The sequence below is a fragment of the Heliangelus exortis genome, chromosome 6 (genome assembly GCF_036169615.1).
Source record: "Heliangelus exortis chromosome 6, bHelExo1.hap1, whole genome shotgun sequence".
Lineage (NCBI taxonomy): Eukaryota > Metazoa > Chordata > Aves > Apodiformes > Trochilidae > Heliangelus > Heliangelus exortis.
The window spans coordinates 16910876-16929425 of record NC_092427.1 but is presented as its reverse complement, the minus strand read 5'-3'; the positions used below and the strand labels follow the sequence as shown (position 1 = coordinate 16929425).

Below are 18550 nucleotides of genomic sequence, written 5' to 3'. Positions count from 1 at the left end.
AAAGGGAATACCCAGGAGAAGCATCACAAGAGGCTGGACTGGGAATCCCCTGCACCCACGCTTTCTTAGTGTGATTTTCTCCTGCCATCCTCTCCATATGCTACTGGCTGAAGCTTTAATTTGTCCACAGATCCTCATGGTGCTGCCACCACTGTTCCAGGGGCAGCTCCAGTGTTCTATAAGGTATTGACATTCCTTCATCCCAGTAAAATTTCTTGGCATTTTACTGTTATATGTCAGTTCTTCTGCTAGTAGCATTTGCAGAAAAATCACCAAATATCTGATAGCAGCCCAGGCTGGGGTCAAGGAGATTGGTGAAATGTGCTGGTGGTGTTTGTCAGGTCAAATCCCTCACGCTGTTCTTACAGAGTCTCTTACCCCTCCTTTCCAGGGCTGCCATGTTTTCCATAGCCTCTTTGGTCCCTGGAGGATGTCTGGCTGGTGCATTTCAGCAGTTCATTCCCCAGGCAAGCTTTGGATCTATTCTATATTGCTGTCTTTTTGCTAAAGCAGCTTTCTTTTCCATGTCTGCAGAGGAGACCTGCCTGGCCACCCTGGGGCAGGCATCTCTTTTCTGGCAGGTAAAGTAAGAATCAGCCCTCCACGGTTTCTGCATTTCAGTGAAAAGGGGCCAGGAAAATAGGCAGCCCGGCTCTGAAAAGACCAACAGTATTATAGCAGCAGGGGGAAACCTGATGGGATTGCAGTGGTACTTATGACCATTGTGTGTTTGCTGTCTCTGCTTCCTCTTGCCTTCCCTGAATCCTCACCAAGGGTGTGCAGTTTTGTCTGAACCCACAGTTACTGAGTGAGGCAAGTTCCAGTGCTGATTACTCCAGAGATAAACCAGTCCTGCTGTCGCTGAGTGGAGGATTCAAAACTAATGGTCCTTCTGCTCCTGGGATTTACCATTTGGAAGATACTTTATTGCTATCTTGTGACATTTCCCTGCACTTTTATGCTCATTTATATAACTGTTTTCTTTGATTTATGGCAGGTTTTCTTCATGTATAACAGTGCCATAAATTGTGCAGTCCTACTTTCAGTGGTTATGAATTTGAGATACTCTGTAAGCAGTAGGATTGGGAGAAAGGGCAGAAGCCTTTTGAAGAGGCTTTTGATCACAACCCCAGACAAAATGACCTGTTATTTCAGTACCAATTTGAAGCAGACATCAAAATAAGTTGGCACGGTCTGGTTTTTTGGCTAGCCAGGAAGTTGTGGAGGTTTGGGTTTTTTGTAGTGTACAACCGAAGTTATTCATGTACGGTAAAAAGATGCATGAGGCTGAGTCCACATAGTGACATTTGTGTGATGAGCCCTGGGAGCCCTGGTACTTGATATCTGCAGAGGTTTTCAGAGCAGCAAATTAGTACTCTTCTTTTCATAACTTTCATACCTTTCTCTTCGTAAACGTACTTTTTCACATTGTTGCTGTTCTTTAGGACTCAGACAAGCTTAGATTTCCAAAGTGTGTTCACTGGACATCAAAGATCCAAAGCCTATCAAAGCCACTGGTCAGGGCACTGAAATAAAGACCTCAGGTTTTGATTTGTTGGCATCTTGCTTTGTAGGGGAAGAGAAACAGCTCATTTAAAAATTGCTTTCTGAATTCAGCTGTCAGAGAAGCTTTCTGTTGACCTTTACAAATTGATACCATCACAATCAATAGACAGAAGTTTAAGGGCAGTCTCTGGGGCAGAGGGGTAGGAATAAACCGAAACATTTATGAAATATATATGGAATGCATTTGAAAAAGTCTAACAGAAAGAACAGACAATATTAAAAGGGAGCATATTTGAGCAAACTGCTTTGTAAAGAATTTATAGTACTTGATTTTGACAAGTATGTGTACTTAGAACTTAGCTTTTGGAATGATTTCTAAAAGTATATGAAACAAAAAAGAGCACATTAAATATGCCTTAGATTAATCCAGTGTAAGAATATGGTGAGTAAAGAAAACAACTGCAGATTTTGAAATTGCTTTGTCAGGTTTGACTTCAGGGGAAGTGTATTAGAGGGACTATTTCACAGCAACCCTCATTCCCCTATGCCCTCTTGTAGCCTTGAAAAGTGAAATCATTTCCAAAGGTGTAGTAGGAATTGCATGAAGAGGGAAAAGTCCTTGGAAGTTTTCAGGGCGAGGCTGGATGGGACGTGAATCAACCTGCTCTAGGAGGAGGTGTCCCTGCCCATGCTGGGGGTTTGGAACCAGATCGTGTTTAAGGTCCCTTTCCAACCCAACCCAGTCTGTGATTCTATGACTGTACCCAAAAATGGCCACAGAGCTGCTGTTCACTACAGCTGAAGCCCTCAGTAGCCTTGGAAGAATTTATTCGGTGTTCAGACTTCTAGTTAGCTTTTTATTTTTATTATGTTTAATATAAATTATGTAATCCAGGACTTGGTTCACAACATGCAGATTTGAGGAGATGGGATTTTTGTTGTTTACCTGCTCCTCCATCCCTGAGTGTGTCTGTTGGCAAAACCATACGTGCTCAGTAATCTGTATGAAGCTGTTTGTCTGAAATGGACACAAAGTAGAAGAGATGAAGGGTTGTCTGTGGCAGATAATATTTTAAAATTAGGCTGTATGTTTTTATACATAGCATATAGAAGTAAAAATGGTTCTTGCATAGACTTTAGTTATTAGAAGTTTGATTTTTTTTCCCCTGCCTATAAACTGCTATCTGAAAGCATTTCGTTTAATAACATATGGGGTTTATTGCTTAGTTTAGCCATGGGCAATTAGGAAAGGACAACCACTGGTTTAAGAAAGGCTGTGTAAGACAACACTTTGGATTAATTATTTGATTCAGTGACCTCAATGTATGTGACTGCCACAGAGTCCGGGATGTGGTCCCTGTTCCCAGGTCCAGTGTGTTTTGGCTCCGGACAAAGTCTCGTGTCCACCCCATGGACCTGGACAGCCTCAGTGCAGCCCCTGCCTCTCCCTACGACTGCAATGCCTTCCCCTCATCCGCAGTACTTCCAAGTTTAAATAATTACCATTTCAGCTGTCTTACATGAGCTGAATTCTCCTGTTTGACAAGGTTATCGTGTAGCTTGAAAGCCTGTTATTTTCATCAATGAAAAATAAACTCCGTGTAGCTTCAACTTATTAGACCTCTGCATTTTTGCTACAATAGGGTAGTTTTTTTAATCAGGTTCTTTTGCATTGCACAGTCACCTTGAAGCACTTGGAGAATGCAGCTCTGAAACGTTGCACTTGCTCCTGCCCCCGCGTTAATGGGGACACCCAATCCCCAGCATGGCCATTGCGGTTGCTCCCCGTGAGGTGCTGCTTTTCTTTGTTTCCCAAATGTTTGTAAGGGACCTGTTGTTAAAGCCCTTTTGCAATTCTGCCTTGCAGGCTAGTCAAGAGTGCGGGGAGATTGTTCTCTCCAAAGCAGTCCATTTCTTTGTGTTTAAATTTCACAGTTACTTTAATCATTTTATTAGGTGGTATTTGGATTATGTGATAATTACTCATGCAGTGTGAGAACGATTACTGCAGGAGATCTCAGGGAAATACCTTTTTTTTTTTTTTACTTTTTTTTTTTTTTTTAATGTCTCAAGTGCCTGGTGCTTACCCTCTAACCAGGCAGCAGTTGCTGTGTGGTGCTTTAGTGGTGACTAATTACCAACACTTACATTAGCAGATACAAAAGCACCTGTCCCACCTACCCCATCTGAGCCTTATCTTTTATATAAACGGTGCTTAAACAGTAGTAAGTAGGATCTGAGGGTTTGTTGTGCATCTTGCCAAATGTATTTTAAATACTGTATAGGCATCGAGGACTGCAATCCCGTTCCAATCGCAGTGGCTGCCAGCATTCCCACTGGATTTCTCAGGCTGAGGATCAGGCAGAAGCTGAATGAATGTGCTCCCTTGTGCACACACAAACTCAGCTTGTTTGTACAGTGTTAATTAAAATGCATTTAAGTTGAGTGAATTCTTGCGGTATTCAGAGCCCTCTGGGGAAGGAAATAAAAGGAAGGCAGGCAGGCAAAGGCCTGAGGCTGTCATGGAGACACAAATCCCAGTGGAGCAGCAGAAGCTTCTGGGGAAGGTGGCCACCACTGCAGCAATGCTCTGTGCAGGCTGAGCAGCCCTGGGCCCCCAGGAGAGCCTCTTGCAGGAGAAGGAGCCCTCAGCAAAGCAGTTTGGTTTATGACCTGGGAAATTATTTGGGACCAACCTTGCAGCAGGATCAACCTTGGCATTCCTTGCTAAATTGATTTGTGTTGAAGACACGTGTACAATACCCAGTTCAAGTGCCTGACCCCCTTGTGCTTCCCCCCCATTCCCACCCTTGCATGTGTTCACCTGGTACTTGAGATTGGTGCTTCATCATCTTGCATCCTCCCGTTCCCCATGCATTTAAAAAGCAACCCAAACTGCTGAGACCTGCAGAGATTTCCACCCTTTGCCCTGGCAGGGATCCAGGATACACTGCAATGCAGTGATGGAGGACAGCAGGTTCCATGAGCCATTGCTGCTGGGCTGAAGCAGGACTTGAGAAAGGTGGGGGTTGGAGAGCAATATTTGCAAAATCTCCAGGCCTCCAGCTTGACAGTTTGCTCTGCATTTACCTGCTGAAGAACTTGTGGCCTTGTGTTACTCATGATCATTTATCTGAAGACTTAATCTTAGAAGGTGTTGGTGGTGGTCAGTACTTTGATAGTGTAGGGAGAGAATTTTGGTTCTTGGCATGAAAAGTTATGTTCACAAAGTTCGTTTTGGGTGCTGCATCCAAGTGGCCAAACTGGAGATTAGTGCAGGAATAGGTGGTCTGTAATGGCTTTCACCAACAACAGGGAGAGCGATTCCTCCATGTGATGGTTGAGGGCAATGGCAATATTTGTGTGGACTAACTTGCACGTTGTAGTGGTATTTAATTTCTTTGAGGAGGAAATGTAGGTCAGTTGGAAAAGGGATGCTATTAATGTTCTTGATCAGACCCAGTGCAGAGGCAAAACTGGAAACATGGTAACAGAGAAAGGTCCTCCCAAGTGGTTGGAGGGCAAAGGAGACTGGCCTTGTATTTCAGAGCTATTTGAAAACCTTTTCACTGTCTCCAAATGAAGCGTTATCTGAACTAAGCTAGGTGCTGGAAGCAGAGATCACTCAAATATCTCTTAAATAATGTCTGTTTGTTGCTTGTTGAGGTTATGTACTACAGTGTGAACTAAATTGTAATGCTGAAGACATTTCAATAATGTACATTATTTTTTTCCTCCTGCATCTGGTAAGAAAATCCCACACCCCTCCTATGCTACATGACACACATGTGTCTGTAAAGGAAATCTTTATTTTCAAAAGCTTTTCTATCTCAACTTTCATGACGAGCATTTGCCAGTTTGATCATTGGCAGCAGCTGGCCTGATGTGAGCGGCAGTGAGTGGTGTAGGGCCATGTGTCACCCCCCTATCACCCCTTTCCTTTGGGTTCCCCGCCAGCTTGGAGGCTTATCAGCTGCCTCCTTGTCGGAGCAAATGCTTCCAGATTCACAGCAAGACCTCAAGGAGAGCCAGATGATAGAGCAGATGGCAGATGACTAATTTGGCAAAGTTAGATGAGTGGAAATTGTTTGTTTTAATTGCTTGTCAAGTCCGGTACCTACATTATAGTTAAGAAGCAACTATTTACCCTCAAAATAGAATGAAATGAGGAAAGGCTGGCAGTGTGTTTGTCTGTGAAGAGAGAGAAAAAAGAATGGAGAAATACCCAGAGAAAATAATTTGGTACAAAGGCTTTGTGGGGGGGAAGAACTGTTGGCAAAGCCTCTTGTATTAATTTCTGGGGTTTTTTTTGTTTGTTTGGTTGGGTTTTTTGTTGGTTTTAATGGTAGCTGTGTGAGGTAGGTCCTGCAGCACAATATTTTCCATTTTGTCCTTTCCAGTTGTATCACAATATGTATGTGATGAAGATAAAAGAGAAACATAGCTGGAAATATTGGCAAAAAATAAACAGATGACAATGGCTTGACATAGTTGGCAGAGGCAATTATCCTTGAAATGTCACAGTATAAATCTAATCAGCATTCAGCGTTTTGATGCTGTTTTCTGGTTGATACGAACAGGAATGCTGCTTTGGTAAAATATGCTCTGTAGCATCTACCAAACATTTTGGAGAGCTCCGTGCAAGGAGAGAGTGCCATCAGCTTGGAAAAGTATTATCACACATAACTCACCCTTCTTCATCAAGTTACAATCAGTGTCAGTCTTCACTGCACCTGTTTGTGTTCCTCTTCATAAAACTGGGAAAGATGTTCCCTTTGTAGGTGGCAGCTGACAAGCCTCTACTAGAGGTGGGACCACCCTGATAAAATACATTTCTCCAACTTTTCTGGAAGTTCTAGGAAGCTTTTACAGTAGCATATGAAATGATATTTGGAGGTTTAGTGAGCAAATTTCAGGGAATTATGGCTTTTGGTCCCTTGTGCAGTCAACCCAGGGACCTCTTCTTCATGGAAAGGGAAGAAAAGCTATATTGGTTTTTCAAAGTGTCCTTTTAGCATTGAACATTAAAGGCTGATGGAAAATTATTGTAAATTTTTTTTATTTGACGTTATTTAGCAGTTATCAAGAGCTTAACTTGGAAAGCAAAATAAATAATAGATCTCCCAGACTTGTGTTTCTGGGCCTTGTGCATGAAGGTAAAAGGGATTATGGTGTGGCTCACAGCCACCATGGACCAGCCTGTACCACATTACCTCATCCTGATGGTACTCTGGTGGACTCTGAATGGCAGCAGGATGGCAATGCTGAGCTTCTCTTCTGGCTCTGTGGCTGTCCAGGGGTTCATGGTGGTCGGGTTGATTGCATGCAACTGGATTCAAATGGGATGGTAATTTTCTGGAGTAGGGCAGACCTCACGGAAGGAAAACACTTGTGCAAGCTGAGTTTCTAATTAGGAATACAGAGAAAATTATGCTGTCCTTCACTACAATCTCTCAGTTAGGGAAAGCAAGCCTCTAATTTTAAAACACTCTCCAAACCCACTAAGCTTACAGGGAAATGGGTGGTGACCTCAAGAAGTGCTTTGCCCTCTCCCAAGAGACATCTGCAAGACTGTATGTTCAGGGGGTCCTTCCTTTTTGTTAGGATGTGCTTTATTGCAAGAAAAATTCAAGTCTTAGGCAGCTCATTCAAGCAGAGATGTAAAAAAAATTGAAAGGATTAAAAACGTATTTACCGCTTTTTCTTTGTGTATGCGCGAGAGAGCCCGGGCTGCTGCTGAGAGTGTGGAGCAGAGTGAAATGAATGGGCACGGCTGCTGCATTGCTGGTAATTGCGTGTTCCTTAAAGGATTTGAGTATTTCCCTCCATCTGGGGGCCTTAACAAATTGCCATGAGTGTTTGCAATCATTAATAAACAGTTACATTAGCTGCCTTGTCAGGAAACCCTGGTGATGGTCCTGGCTGTACAAGCACAGCTGATTAAGTAAATAAGTGCAAAGTAGGGGGAAAGAATAGGTTAGAAAGAGGGTATGAACTGTTGTTGGGCTTGTCCTGCCTGGGATGGAGGATAGTGTGATTATCTTTTTATAAACACACTTCTGAAATGAGTAGGTCTGAGAGATTAAGCCTCCTGGTGTGTTTTTGGTCTGCTTTTGGACAAACTGATCAACAAAGCTGGAGGTTGTGCTATGAGATGATAATTAGTGCTTTATGATTCAAAAGAATATATCCAGATACACAAGATAAATCCCTTGGAGCCGATAACAAGGATACCTCATTACTGCTTTTCTGACTGCATTTGGGAAGAGCAGCAAGATACCAATATTTCAGGTGGGGCTGACCAGGCCAGAGATGATGGGATTCACTCTTTCTGAATAACTCCAAATGTAGGCAGATCTAGAGGGAGGTTGAATATGAAATTAAACAAGTTGACCTACTTCCAAAAGTTAGTTAAGCTGTTGAGCTGAGAGGATTATAAAATCCATTAGTATTACAAGAAACAGGACTAGATGGAGTCAAGTTGGATTTTGTAATTTAATGTATAGATTTATCATCAACAGAGCAGGGCAAAAATAATGGCCTAAAAAGCAAAAGTTAAAGGACATTTTTAAATGCCTTAATTATTTGCTGCCTTTAAGTGAGCATCTGAATCATTTGGCTTTGTTATGAAAAAATATCAATGGGAAATTAATTTCCAAGTCATGTGCGTGAATATTGATGAAGGACGTAAATTCAATTCAATACAGACTACTGTAATTGGGGCCATTAGGAGCTGAAGCTCTTCTCCATCATTTTAGGTAGCTAGTAATAAGGAAACAACTGAGTGTGAAGTGTGAATGTGTGAGTAATGCCTGAAATCCATGTTTGTGATGACCGAGCAGCACTCTGCCCTGGCACTTGCCCAAAATTAACTACGTTTCGGGTGTATGAGAAGCAGCCACAGGCAGGCAGCCTGGCTGGTCACTATCAGATGACCAGATAGGAAAGTGCATGTCCTTCAGCTTTGAGATAACACACATACATCCATACTCTAGAAGATTTGTTGCCAGAATATGGCAAGAGAGGGATTGGCGATGCATGTCAGTGAAGAGATGTGTTTGAGAGCTTAATGGCAACCTGGTACAGGCTATCAGTCAACAGCTCACTGAGTTTCTGTCTGGGAAAATGTAAAGGGATGTCAAATTTTCCTGGGAATATGTTGAAATGATGCTGAAGGGTTTCCCTCATCGAGATGCCTTTGTAAGATTTCTTGAGCAAGTTGGAGTATACACGCTCAGAGATGCGAGAAAAGCTGCAGACAGGAGGTACCTCTTCAGCTTCTATATGTTTGACCTCAGCTGCAGGCAGGGGAATGAGTACCTTTTATTAAACAGGAGGGGTCCTGCTGCAGAAGCTGCTTTTAGCAGTTTTTTTCTTGCTTTTCTGTTTCTTAGGCTATATAAAATAATGTGTCTAACAGTATACAACTAAGTGCTTTGGAGAGAGTTTATGAAATACAGATTGTAGTGGTTTTGCATGCCTTGGTGAGGAAATATATTTTGTTGTGCTCGTGTTTATGCCTATGTACAGCTAGAGCATTCCTGAAACTATGTATTATTTTGGCACCTAATTTTAAAGAGTTGCCACAACACCGGGATACCTGTCCCTGTTGCTGGAGATGAGCAGGAGGGTGTGAGGGGGATGTTTGTACTCTGTGTTGAGCTCAGGGACAGAGGGACTGGGGATCCTGTGTCACCCCTTCTCAGCTCCCACCTCACATGCAGTTACTTTAGTACTTATTAACTATTTTGGCAAATCAGACCAAGAACGATTATTTTTGCCTTTGAATTGCTTCCTGGGCTCATAATGGGTGAATAAAACTTATATTAACTCCACTTTCCAGCTCCTTTCTGTCCTCTATCCTTCCAAGGTCTGGCTCCCTGGTGTTTGTGGAAAACCAGGAGCATCTTTGTCATTGTATGTGGCAGCAGCATTTCTCCCTCATGGCAGCAATGGCTTTTAACCCTGTTAGTTGTGTTTTGCCTTAAAAAAAGGCCAACAGCATATCTAATCTCTGTTTTAAAGGATTCTCTGTGAAGGATAGAGGTACTGTTGCAGCTTTATCCTTCTGCAAGTGAGGATTGATCTGATCTGCTTTCCTTAGTTTAATAGTTTTATCTTTTTATTATTATTTTGAATCTGGCATAATTAAAAGGAGCATCAAAAGTATATGTTCAAAATCTGGGCTGTAAAGCTTAAGCACAGAGAAATTAATGGCTCATAATAATGGATTATTAATAATCCTTGGTTATATCTACATTTGCTTTAGGACTTCAATTCATTTTGCAGGCTGGGGCTCTTTCCTGCCCCCAGAATTCTTTCTGCCTGCTGGTTGGGTACCAAAGGTGCAAAATTTGAACTGCTGCAACCCCTGGTTCGTGTAGGATGGTCTCACATCTGTTTCCAACTCCTTTGTTTTGTGAAGGGGAGATGACTTGTCAGGAGAGAATAGAGCTGAAAAGCCAAGCTTTTGGCCACTGAGCTAGGCCACTCAGTACTTGGGAGGATTGACGCTGGGCAGTAACTTTCTCTGGTTTCCCAATTTCTGTGTCAGAGCAAGCTGGGAGGAGCTGGGTTGCACAGACCTTTTACCATGTAACTCACAAGCAGCAGGAGCCCAGGTGTGAGTTGGACCAAGGAGGTATTTTGCGTATTTGTGGGATTTCTTTCTTTAAGACAGAATTTAAATGCTCTGAATGACTTCGAGATTAGATTTAAAGTATCAACATGATTTCTCCTAAATTATTTTAAGATTTTATTAATCCAAAATAATTTGTTTCCATAGCAATACAAAGCCTAGGAGTATTTAATTGCAATGGTTTGGTTGTACAAATTCAATCTTATTTAAAGAAAATCTGCAGCCCCAGCTTACATCTGGGCTGGCTTCATCCCAGTTGAATCCTCTTGCAATAGCAGGCTCCAGGTGTTGTGCATCCTCATCCTTACAGCAAGAAATGGCCAAATTAGCTTTCAGGAAATATTTAATGGGTGTGCAACATGAAACACCAGCATTGCAATATATAGCTTTATTAGCTGAGCTGCTGGAATTGTTTTCTGTGCTATGTTGATCCTTAGCACTGATTGCAACATGGAACAGAAATTATTTATTAGTCCTCAGGAGCCTTAAGACAGAATAACACTTAGTCAGCTGCAAACAGTCAATGTTGTTGTTACAGATGCTGCTGTGTTTAGGGAAGAAACAAACAAACTGATTTTGTAATTGGTAGCAAACATTTTAGAAGTCTTCTGGCAGGGGCAGGTGCGTGTCTCCCTGAAGGGTGGAGGTGCTTGTACGGCAGATCTCAAGATTGTTCCGAATATGTTTAAATATGAGCTAGGGCAGGGCTTTGCATTTCAAAAAAGATGATGTGCCATTCCCCAGAAGCAGTATTTAATCCTTCCAGGTGTTCTGAGTCCAGCAGAGCTATGTCAGGTCCCAGTGGGACCATGTCTTTCCATCTAGGGAATCCCAAACAAGGCTGTTGAAAATATTATAAATAAAATCCTCATGAGTTGTGTCTTACTCTAAGGGGTATGCCAGTACTCTAAGTGATATGCTTGTACAAGAAAAGTTACAAAATGAAAACATTTGTGCTTTAAATTAGGCCTTGAAGTGAGGTGGTAGTTTCTATTTTAAAACCCAAGGAAACCAACCAGTTTTGGTTTTTTGTAACATGGTATAATGAATATATGTCCAATGTTTCAAGTTTTTAAACTTAATGAGGACTTTGAAATTTTACTTTTAGCAGTAAAGTAAATAAAAAGATATTTTAAAACTACAAGAAAGAGATAAAAGAACTACATCCATTACAATATTTTCTTTGGTGTTTAGACCAAATATGTATTTGGAAAAGCAGTCCACTGTAGCGCCTGTTCAGCTTTGGCCCATGCTTTTTAGGTGCTGGAAATAGAAACCCCAGAAATAATCTGCTAAAACCTTCATCCCATGAATGGCTCACAAAGAAGCCAGCCCCTGCTGTCCCTCGCTGGTGGGGAGTAGTGGGTTCAGGAGGAAAAGATTGCTGCCATTTTTAGGGCAGAAGGAGTTTCCTTGTGAGAAAGCTTTGAGCTGTTGATGGGTTTCTGGCTGCCTCCTCAAGCCCTTTGCCAAGGGCTGCTTGAAACTCAAGTCAACCTCGTACAAAAGCAGGTTGCTCTGCAGCAGAGACCACAGCAGAAGCCACAGCAGAGCACAGAGATGACAATTGTTACCATTTCTATTAAAAAGAAAAAAAAAAAAAAGGAGATGTTGTAAAACAGTCAATAATAGTAGTAGCTGAAAAGCTAATTACTTTTGATATTTTTAAAAAAGGACCCACATAATTCAAAAGAGCACATTTTAGCCACTTTTGCTGATTATGCCACCAGTCATGGAGAGTTTTGTTTGTATTGATCTAATCCAGTAATGGGAGTAATTCCAGAAATGTTACTTTCATCTGGCTCCTATTCTGCATAACATAATGGCCGTTGCAAAAGTTTGGATATAGTCAGATTAATTTGCTTGCAGATATGAACCACCCACAAGCTGTTGGTAATCAGAAAAAAAGTAAATGTGTGTAGAAAAAAGCCCAGCCCTGTTGTAAAATGTTTCTTGTTTTTCTTTCCTGCATTCTTTTTTTGTCCTTGTTTGATGAACAGCAAGCTAATAGTCTGAGCAGAGTTTTGAACCAGACTTCAGAATTTAGAACAGATTAGTATATTAAAGAACATCTTCTGAAAAGTAATTGTGTTAGGATGGTATTTCCTAACTCATCTGCCACATCTCCACTGTACAGTCAGTCTGGTGACTTTGTGGAATGATTATGACTTTTTTGTTATGGTCTTTCCCCTATTTAAATGATGTGTATAAGTCTTCTGATCAGGTTGCTTTTGACTTGTCTAACAGACCATTCTGAACATCAGCTGAATAAGGAAAATGTTGGATTACCAAGGTCAGGCTGGATGAATCTCCAGTCTTATGTCCTTTAGTCTGTGATTAACACATCTTGTGAAGTACCTGATTCTGTAGTAGGATGTTGCTGAATCCCAGGTTTGGCCCCTTATGTGCTGGTGCCAACTAGTTTTGCATTTTTCTCACATTTCTACCTTTTCAGCCTTTTTGCATTTCACAATAATTACTAGCCTTTCATCCCATTTGGTGAAAAGTGCTTTAATTGCTGAGACGATCATGGAACATATTTGTACCTCCCCATTTCTACTGCTGATACTCAAGTAACTTGTGGTGGGTTTTATTTTTTTTTAGGACCTAATCCTGTGAATTATTCAGGATTTTAGTTCCAATTGTCTGTACCTCTGTATACAAGCTTTATTTCCTTCTCTGCTTCTGTGCCCCTCTTTCCCACTCACAGTGATGGTTTTTCCTGTGGTTTCTTGCAGTGTGTGCTGGCACTGAGAACAAGCTGAGCTCCCTCTCTGACCTGGAGCAGCAGTATCGGGCCCTCCGCAAGTACTATGAGAACTGTGAGGTCGTTATGGGCAACCTGGAAATCACCAGCATTGAGCACAACCGAGATCTCTCCTTCCTCCGGGTGAGCAATCTTTGGTTTCTCTTCCCTCTGTCTTACGTGTTCAGGGGAGTAGCTACAGGTGCTGGGCTGGAGAGGGGCAGGTGTCTTTCCCACTGGCTCCATTGCAATATAAAGAGGATAATAAAATGTCACAGGTACGCAGAGAACAAGAGCGATGTTGTTGCTGTGACAGATGCTCTGAGTATGCATCATTTATATTTCTTCAGGACTTGGGGGAGAAAGCCATGTCACTACAGAGAGAGGTGACACCTAGTAGGTCTCTGTCACCGTGTGTTGCCAGCAGGTAAGGAGCTGGTGAGGCAGGGTTTAGGAAGGTCAGAGAATCATGCAGATAACAACTGGAGTCTTGGAGAAGCGAACTGTAATGAAATCTTTGTAGAGACTGTTTAATAGACTAAGTGAGGGAAGAACTCTGGGCAATATTTGTGGAGCAAACAAAAGGAAAAACGGAGGGATTGCTGAATGAACATGATCCCTCTGTGTGTGGGAATGGAGTTAAGAGCCTAATTGAACCTCCAATATCCAGAGGATGTCTGCAGTAGCTGAAGGCTGTCCTGCCACCATGGAGCCTGAGTTGTGTACTTCCTCAGTTCTTACTTCAAATTTTGAGTAAATATCAAGCTTTTGGCCTTCGGGGTTATGAAAGAACATTCCAGTGTGGTTTATGTGTTCCTCCAAAAACTAGGAGGGAAAGTTGAATGCTGAACTAAAAGAGCTTAGGCCCATCATTATTTAGTCTTTTGAAACGGATTAAGCTTGAAGAAATATCCACATAAAGGAGTGATCCAGGTGGGCATCTGAGGATGCTGCAGATTATGTGGCTGCAAGATGGAAGAAGCTGGTATGTAGTAAAACAGGCATCCTGTAGCAGTGTGATGCCAGGCTCTGCTGGTCATTCTCTCTAATATAAGTCAAGTCATGACACAGATAAGGGTTTACACCACTCATGTCATATGGTATCGCATGCATTTACTTCTGCAAAATGCTAATGTTGTTTTTCAATATGAATGTCTGTATATAAGTGGGATTTTTGTAAGGAACACATAGAAGGAGTGGCAGGTTCAGATCTGGCAGCAGAAAGAGAGTGGCAGAATCCATCTCTGGCAGGCTGTGCTGGTTTTCTGGGACTTGGATGAACCTAGTGTTCATTTTCAGTTTGTAAAAATGTGAACTTTCTGATAGGGGTTTTATGAGCACATTCTCCAACAGTGAGTGTATTTAGCTTTTTGTTGGGGATGTCACAAGTTTTCCTCTCTATACCTTGGCCTATATTTACTCTAAGTGTACACCAGGCTGCTAAAAGATCTGCAAGCAAAATTCAGCTACCAGCTACTTCTGGAGTGAAGCTGGGGGTGCTAATTACACTCAGACTAAAAGGTTGCCTGTTAATTTCAGTGCCAAATGCTTAAGAAGTAATAGCTGTCTACATTTCACAGTTGTGACAAGTGGGGAAAACATGGGTGTGCTCTGAAAGAGACAGAGCCTTGGTGCAGCTGGACTAACTGGGTTACCAGCATGTCAGACAAGTGGCAGATAGGTACCACCTGTGCAGGCAAGATCCCTGCACTAATTCAGGCATTGCTGGTGTTTAAGATGCCTCTTGAAACTCCTGACTCCATCATTGTGCAAGGCTTGAATTCATCACGGACAGTTCCCCTGCTTCAGCTTTCTTCTCTTCTATGTTTCCTACTGCAAATTATTTGGAAATCAGGGCATTAACATTCCTTGTGGAGAGCAGAGTAAAATATTGGTGGAAAGGGGGCAGTAAAATCAGCAAATAAAAGGAAGAAAGAAGGGCCCTGGGCTATGTAGTATACCAAGGTAGTTTGGTCACTTGTACTCTTTGGTGACAGTTGCTATCACTTTTTTGTTAGTTGTATTGCTTCTCTTATCTGAGACTGCCTTCTCACAGATGTCTTGTTAAAAAGCAGGACTTGAAACAAAACCTTGCACGTCTAGTTAATATGATAAATTGTAGTCATTAAAATAGAAAACCAAACAGAGAACATGTTATTGGTGAGGCAAATAAATAAATAAATGTTGTCATATTTATGCCGATAATTCAACATTCGTTAGTTGGGCAGTACTGCTTGTTTTTTTCAATTTAACCATTGATGTAATGGCCACATGAAGGTGGCAGATCAGAGATAACTAAAAGAATGGCTCTTTGTCTCTCTTAGATTTAAATATGATTAACTTATTGTGTGAGATGATGCTTCTCCAACCTGCTCCATTTTTTTCATAGTCTCTATTGCAATAATTTCCCTCTTCCTCCACCAAATGGACTGCAGACAGGCAGTGGATGTACCCCTGAGCTGTCTGTACATCAGCTGACGAGTGCCAGGGCTTTGTGTGCCCACCTGCCTTCTCATTAGGGCTCAATGTAGCTCCCTCTCACTACAGGACAGAGGGAAGATGTAGCAAGCCAAGCATGCTGAGCTTTTTTATCATGCAATAATAGAAGAATACTCTAAATGAATTGAAGTGAAAAAACCCACAAAACAACCATATAATTTTATTTACCCTGCAGAGCTACATTAAAAGATCAGCATCCCATCTCTCATACTTATTTAGACGTTTATTCCCTAAGTGAATTTGCTTTATGTCTCTGAGATAGCTCTCTGGATATCTGCTGATTAAGACTAGAAGGGGCTGCCTGTCACCTGAACAAAATGCTCAGCCACTTAAACTTCCAGGTGACAGCTGAGTGCAGTGTTTTGAGATCGAGGAGCTTTGTTCATGTATGAAGGGACTACATTTTCTAATTTTTTCCTAATACTTTTGTACCTGTGCAGAGCAGGAATACAAGTTGGTGGTTTAGTTTTGTGTATTTTATTTTTGTGTTAAAATCTTGGTATTGCTTGCCTGTGGGTGACCAATAAAAGGGTGAGCAATTGCAATGTGAAGTTTTCTTCCTACCCTCCAGCTCTTTAGCACTGGGACTTCCTCCCTGAAACTGGATAAACTGGTTGAGCTGGTGCATGGCCTGAGTCTTGTCAAGGCTAGAGCTGGGCTTTAATTCCTTGGCTTGGATTTCAGAAAAAAATCTCGAGAAAAGGTCTGGTTGCATCCTGGTTCATACTGCAAATGACTGGTTTCAGAAGCAACAACTTTGTATTGTGAACTAGCATAAAATCCTCAGTATACCACAGAAAAGTCTTCTGCAAGCACTCTTGTTCTGCTTAACACATTTGGTAAACAAGAGTTATCTTTAACTAATCCCCAGGCTTTTAGCAGTTCACAGACAGTAAACTGTCTTCTTGGGCCTGATTTTATTTAACCAATTCAGATTATTTGTTTTTGAAGACATGACCAAAGTTCTATACCGTTCTGCAGTAACTCTCCCAAATGATTATGGAACTTATTTCTAATTGCAATCAACAGCCTTTGAAAATGATCTACCATGGGTTTATGAGTTCTTTTTTCATTCACCTGGTGCACTATCTGCCTGCCATTTCTCAGGGTGGGCGTTTCGTGATGGGCAGCTGTGGAGCCACTGTGGTTACTGCAAAGATGTTTAGCCCCATCTTCCCTTTGCCAGCATGAAGAGCTGTGTGCTCAGTGGAAACCTGCACCAGGCCATGCTTTCTGCTTTCCTTACAATCACATTTAGACCTTGTGGCAGATAGAATAATGTAAGGTTTATGTATTTTTGCTTCTGCTTGTGTTATAGCCTTGGAGTAAGATTGAGTCAAATAGACCTCTCTGGTGGTGGGACGACTACCAGAGCAGCCACAGGAAGAGTTGGTTAAAAACCATGTCATCTGGCTCCATGGCATTTAAAGCTGCTTCTGGGTAGGAAGAAAAATATTCTATTTTTTAAGAAAAATAGAATATTGGTCCTTTTTGGTCCTTTATATCAAAATGGGTCTAAGCAGTCCCTTCTGAAAGGGTCTCTGTGGAGATGAGGGTGAAGAAGAGACCCTGTGATCTGAAGAGATGTGTTGCAAAGTGTAGTGCAGAGACAGGAGGTTATTGCCTTGTCCAGTTTGCTTGGCAGATCCCTGTGATGATACAGAGGTCTCCTGATGGCCTGGCACCACAGCTCTGTGTCCTCTTCTATGCTAAAAGAGCATCTGAATTCCTGACTGACAGCTTTTAGGAAGGTCCCAGCTCAGCAGAAATAGAGTGGGATGTGGAGAGGAGTCACCAGAAAGAGAGGTTATGCCTGTGCAGAGGGCAGTCTTCCCCAGAAGTGCTTGGAAAGCACTGCAGCCTGGCTTTACACCAGCACAGGGATTTTGGAGGGCTTTGCTGCACCTCCTTTACCAGGAGAGCCTGGCTAGCATGTGTTTTTTCCTTGGCTGGCAAAATGCAAAGGTGGTCTCCAGGTAATTACAGATCTGGAAATTAAATGTGTTCCTAATTGCCCTCACAGGGCCTTATCCATTGGAAAAGGACACATAAAGAGCCTAATGGTGTGCTAGCAGTGGAATGGGGGGCTCTGCATTCCAAACAAATCCAGGTGGACAGACGACACCTCCAACTTGCTGTTAAAACCTGGCTAGGGCATCCTGGGCACACAGCAATGGACACAACTGCTGGGTGGGTTACAAGGGGCTGGCAGCTTCTGGTGTGGGCAAAATATTTCACACTCACCCTCGTCAGCCACCAACTGTTCTGGATGAACCAGAGCTCTGTTCGAAGTGAGATGGTTCCCAAATTCAAATAATAGAATGGGAGCAGAGGCTAACAGCAAAAAGATTGTGTGGTACAGCTCATCCTTGATGAGTTTTGGGCTTGCTTGCTGCTGTTGAAGATTAATATTCCATGACTCACAGTCCGCAAAATAATCTCACCCAGCTTCCTCCTGACCCTGTCACTCTCAGAGTTGCCTCAGCTGGTAGGTAAACAGCCTTCCATGCTTTGTGGCCTATGTTTGGAGTTGTTACATTATTTCTGTGCCTCAGTTGCTTTTTCCCCTCATAGTATGCCAGTAAGGCAGCAACTGCATCTCTGCAGCATCTGCTTTCCTATGCTGTCCCAGGTGAGCATATGTAATGCAGGTATGTCCTTGAGGCACCATGGACTGTTAGCTGCTGGTGTGCCAACACTGCCTCTCTTCCTCAAAAGCCCCTTTTCAACAGCCTGTCTGGTTTCAACCCGTTTTTGGTAGACAGAGGACACTACCACTCGATTTGTACCTCTGCCGAGGCATCTTTGGTGTCAGCCCCTTGCTCCTGGTGCTTGTCTTCTGGTGCATGCAGCACAGCAGTGCAGGGACCCTGCTCACACCTTCTTTCCCTTCCCTCCCTCTCAGAAGCTGCCTGCGGTGTGCCAGCCTCCCATCTGCCTTCCTCCCCACCTTCTGCCAACATTTCCCCTTGCACCTGGCTACACTTGCCTACTTGGGGACACAAATAACCCGGGGTGGCTGGCAGCTCCCTGAGCTGCCATGGCTGCTCCCTCCCACCAGAGCTTGGGGGAGCTGCAAAGCATTGAGGAGGAACCTCAGCCCCTCTCCCCACCTCCCACCTTCCCCTGCCATACTCACCGCACTTGTCACACAGATACTT

General features: G+C 42.6%; 1 protein-coding gene across 9 annotated transcripts in view; it reads left to right on the top strand.

The window, feature by feature from the left end:
• The window catches only part of ERBB4 (erb-b2 receptor tyrosine kinase 4), a 617214-nt gene that overhangs the window by 217232 nt on the left and 381432 nt on the right, over nucleotides 1-18550 (top strand). For all 9 annotated transcript variants that reach the window (XM_071746874.1, XM_071746873.1, XM_071746881.1 and 6 more), the window contains exon 2: nucleotides 12883-13034. In XM_071746874.1, the coding sequence (XP_071602975.1) occupies nucleotides 12883-13034 (152 nt within the window). The remainder of the gene's footprint in view (nucleotides 1-12882; nucleotides 13035-18550) is intronic.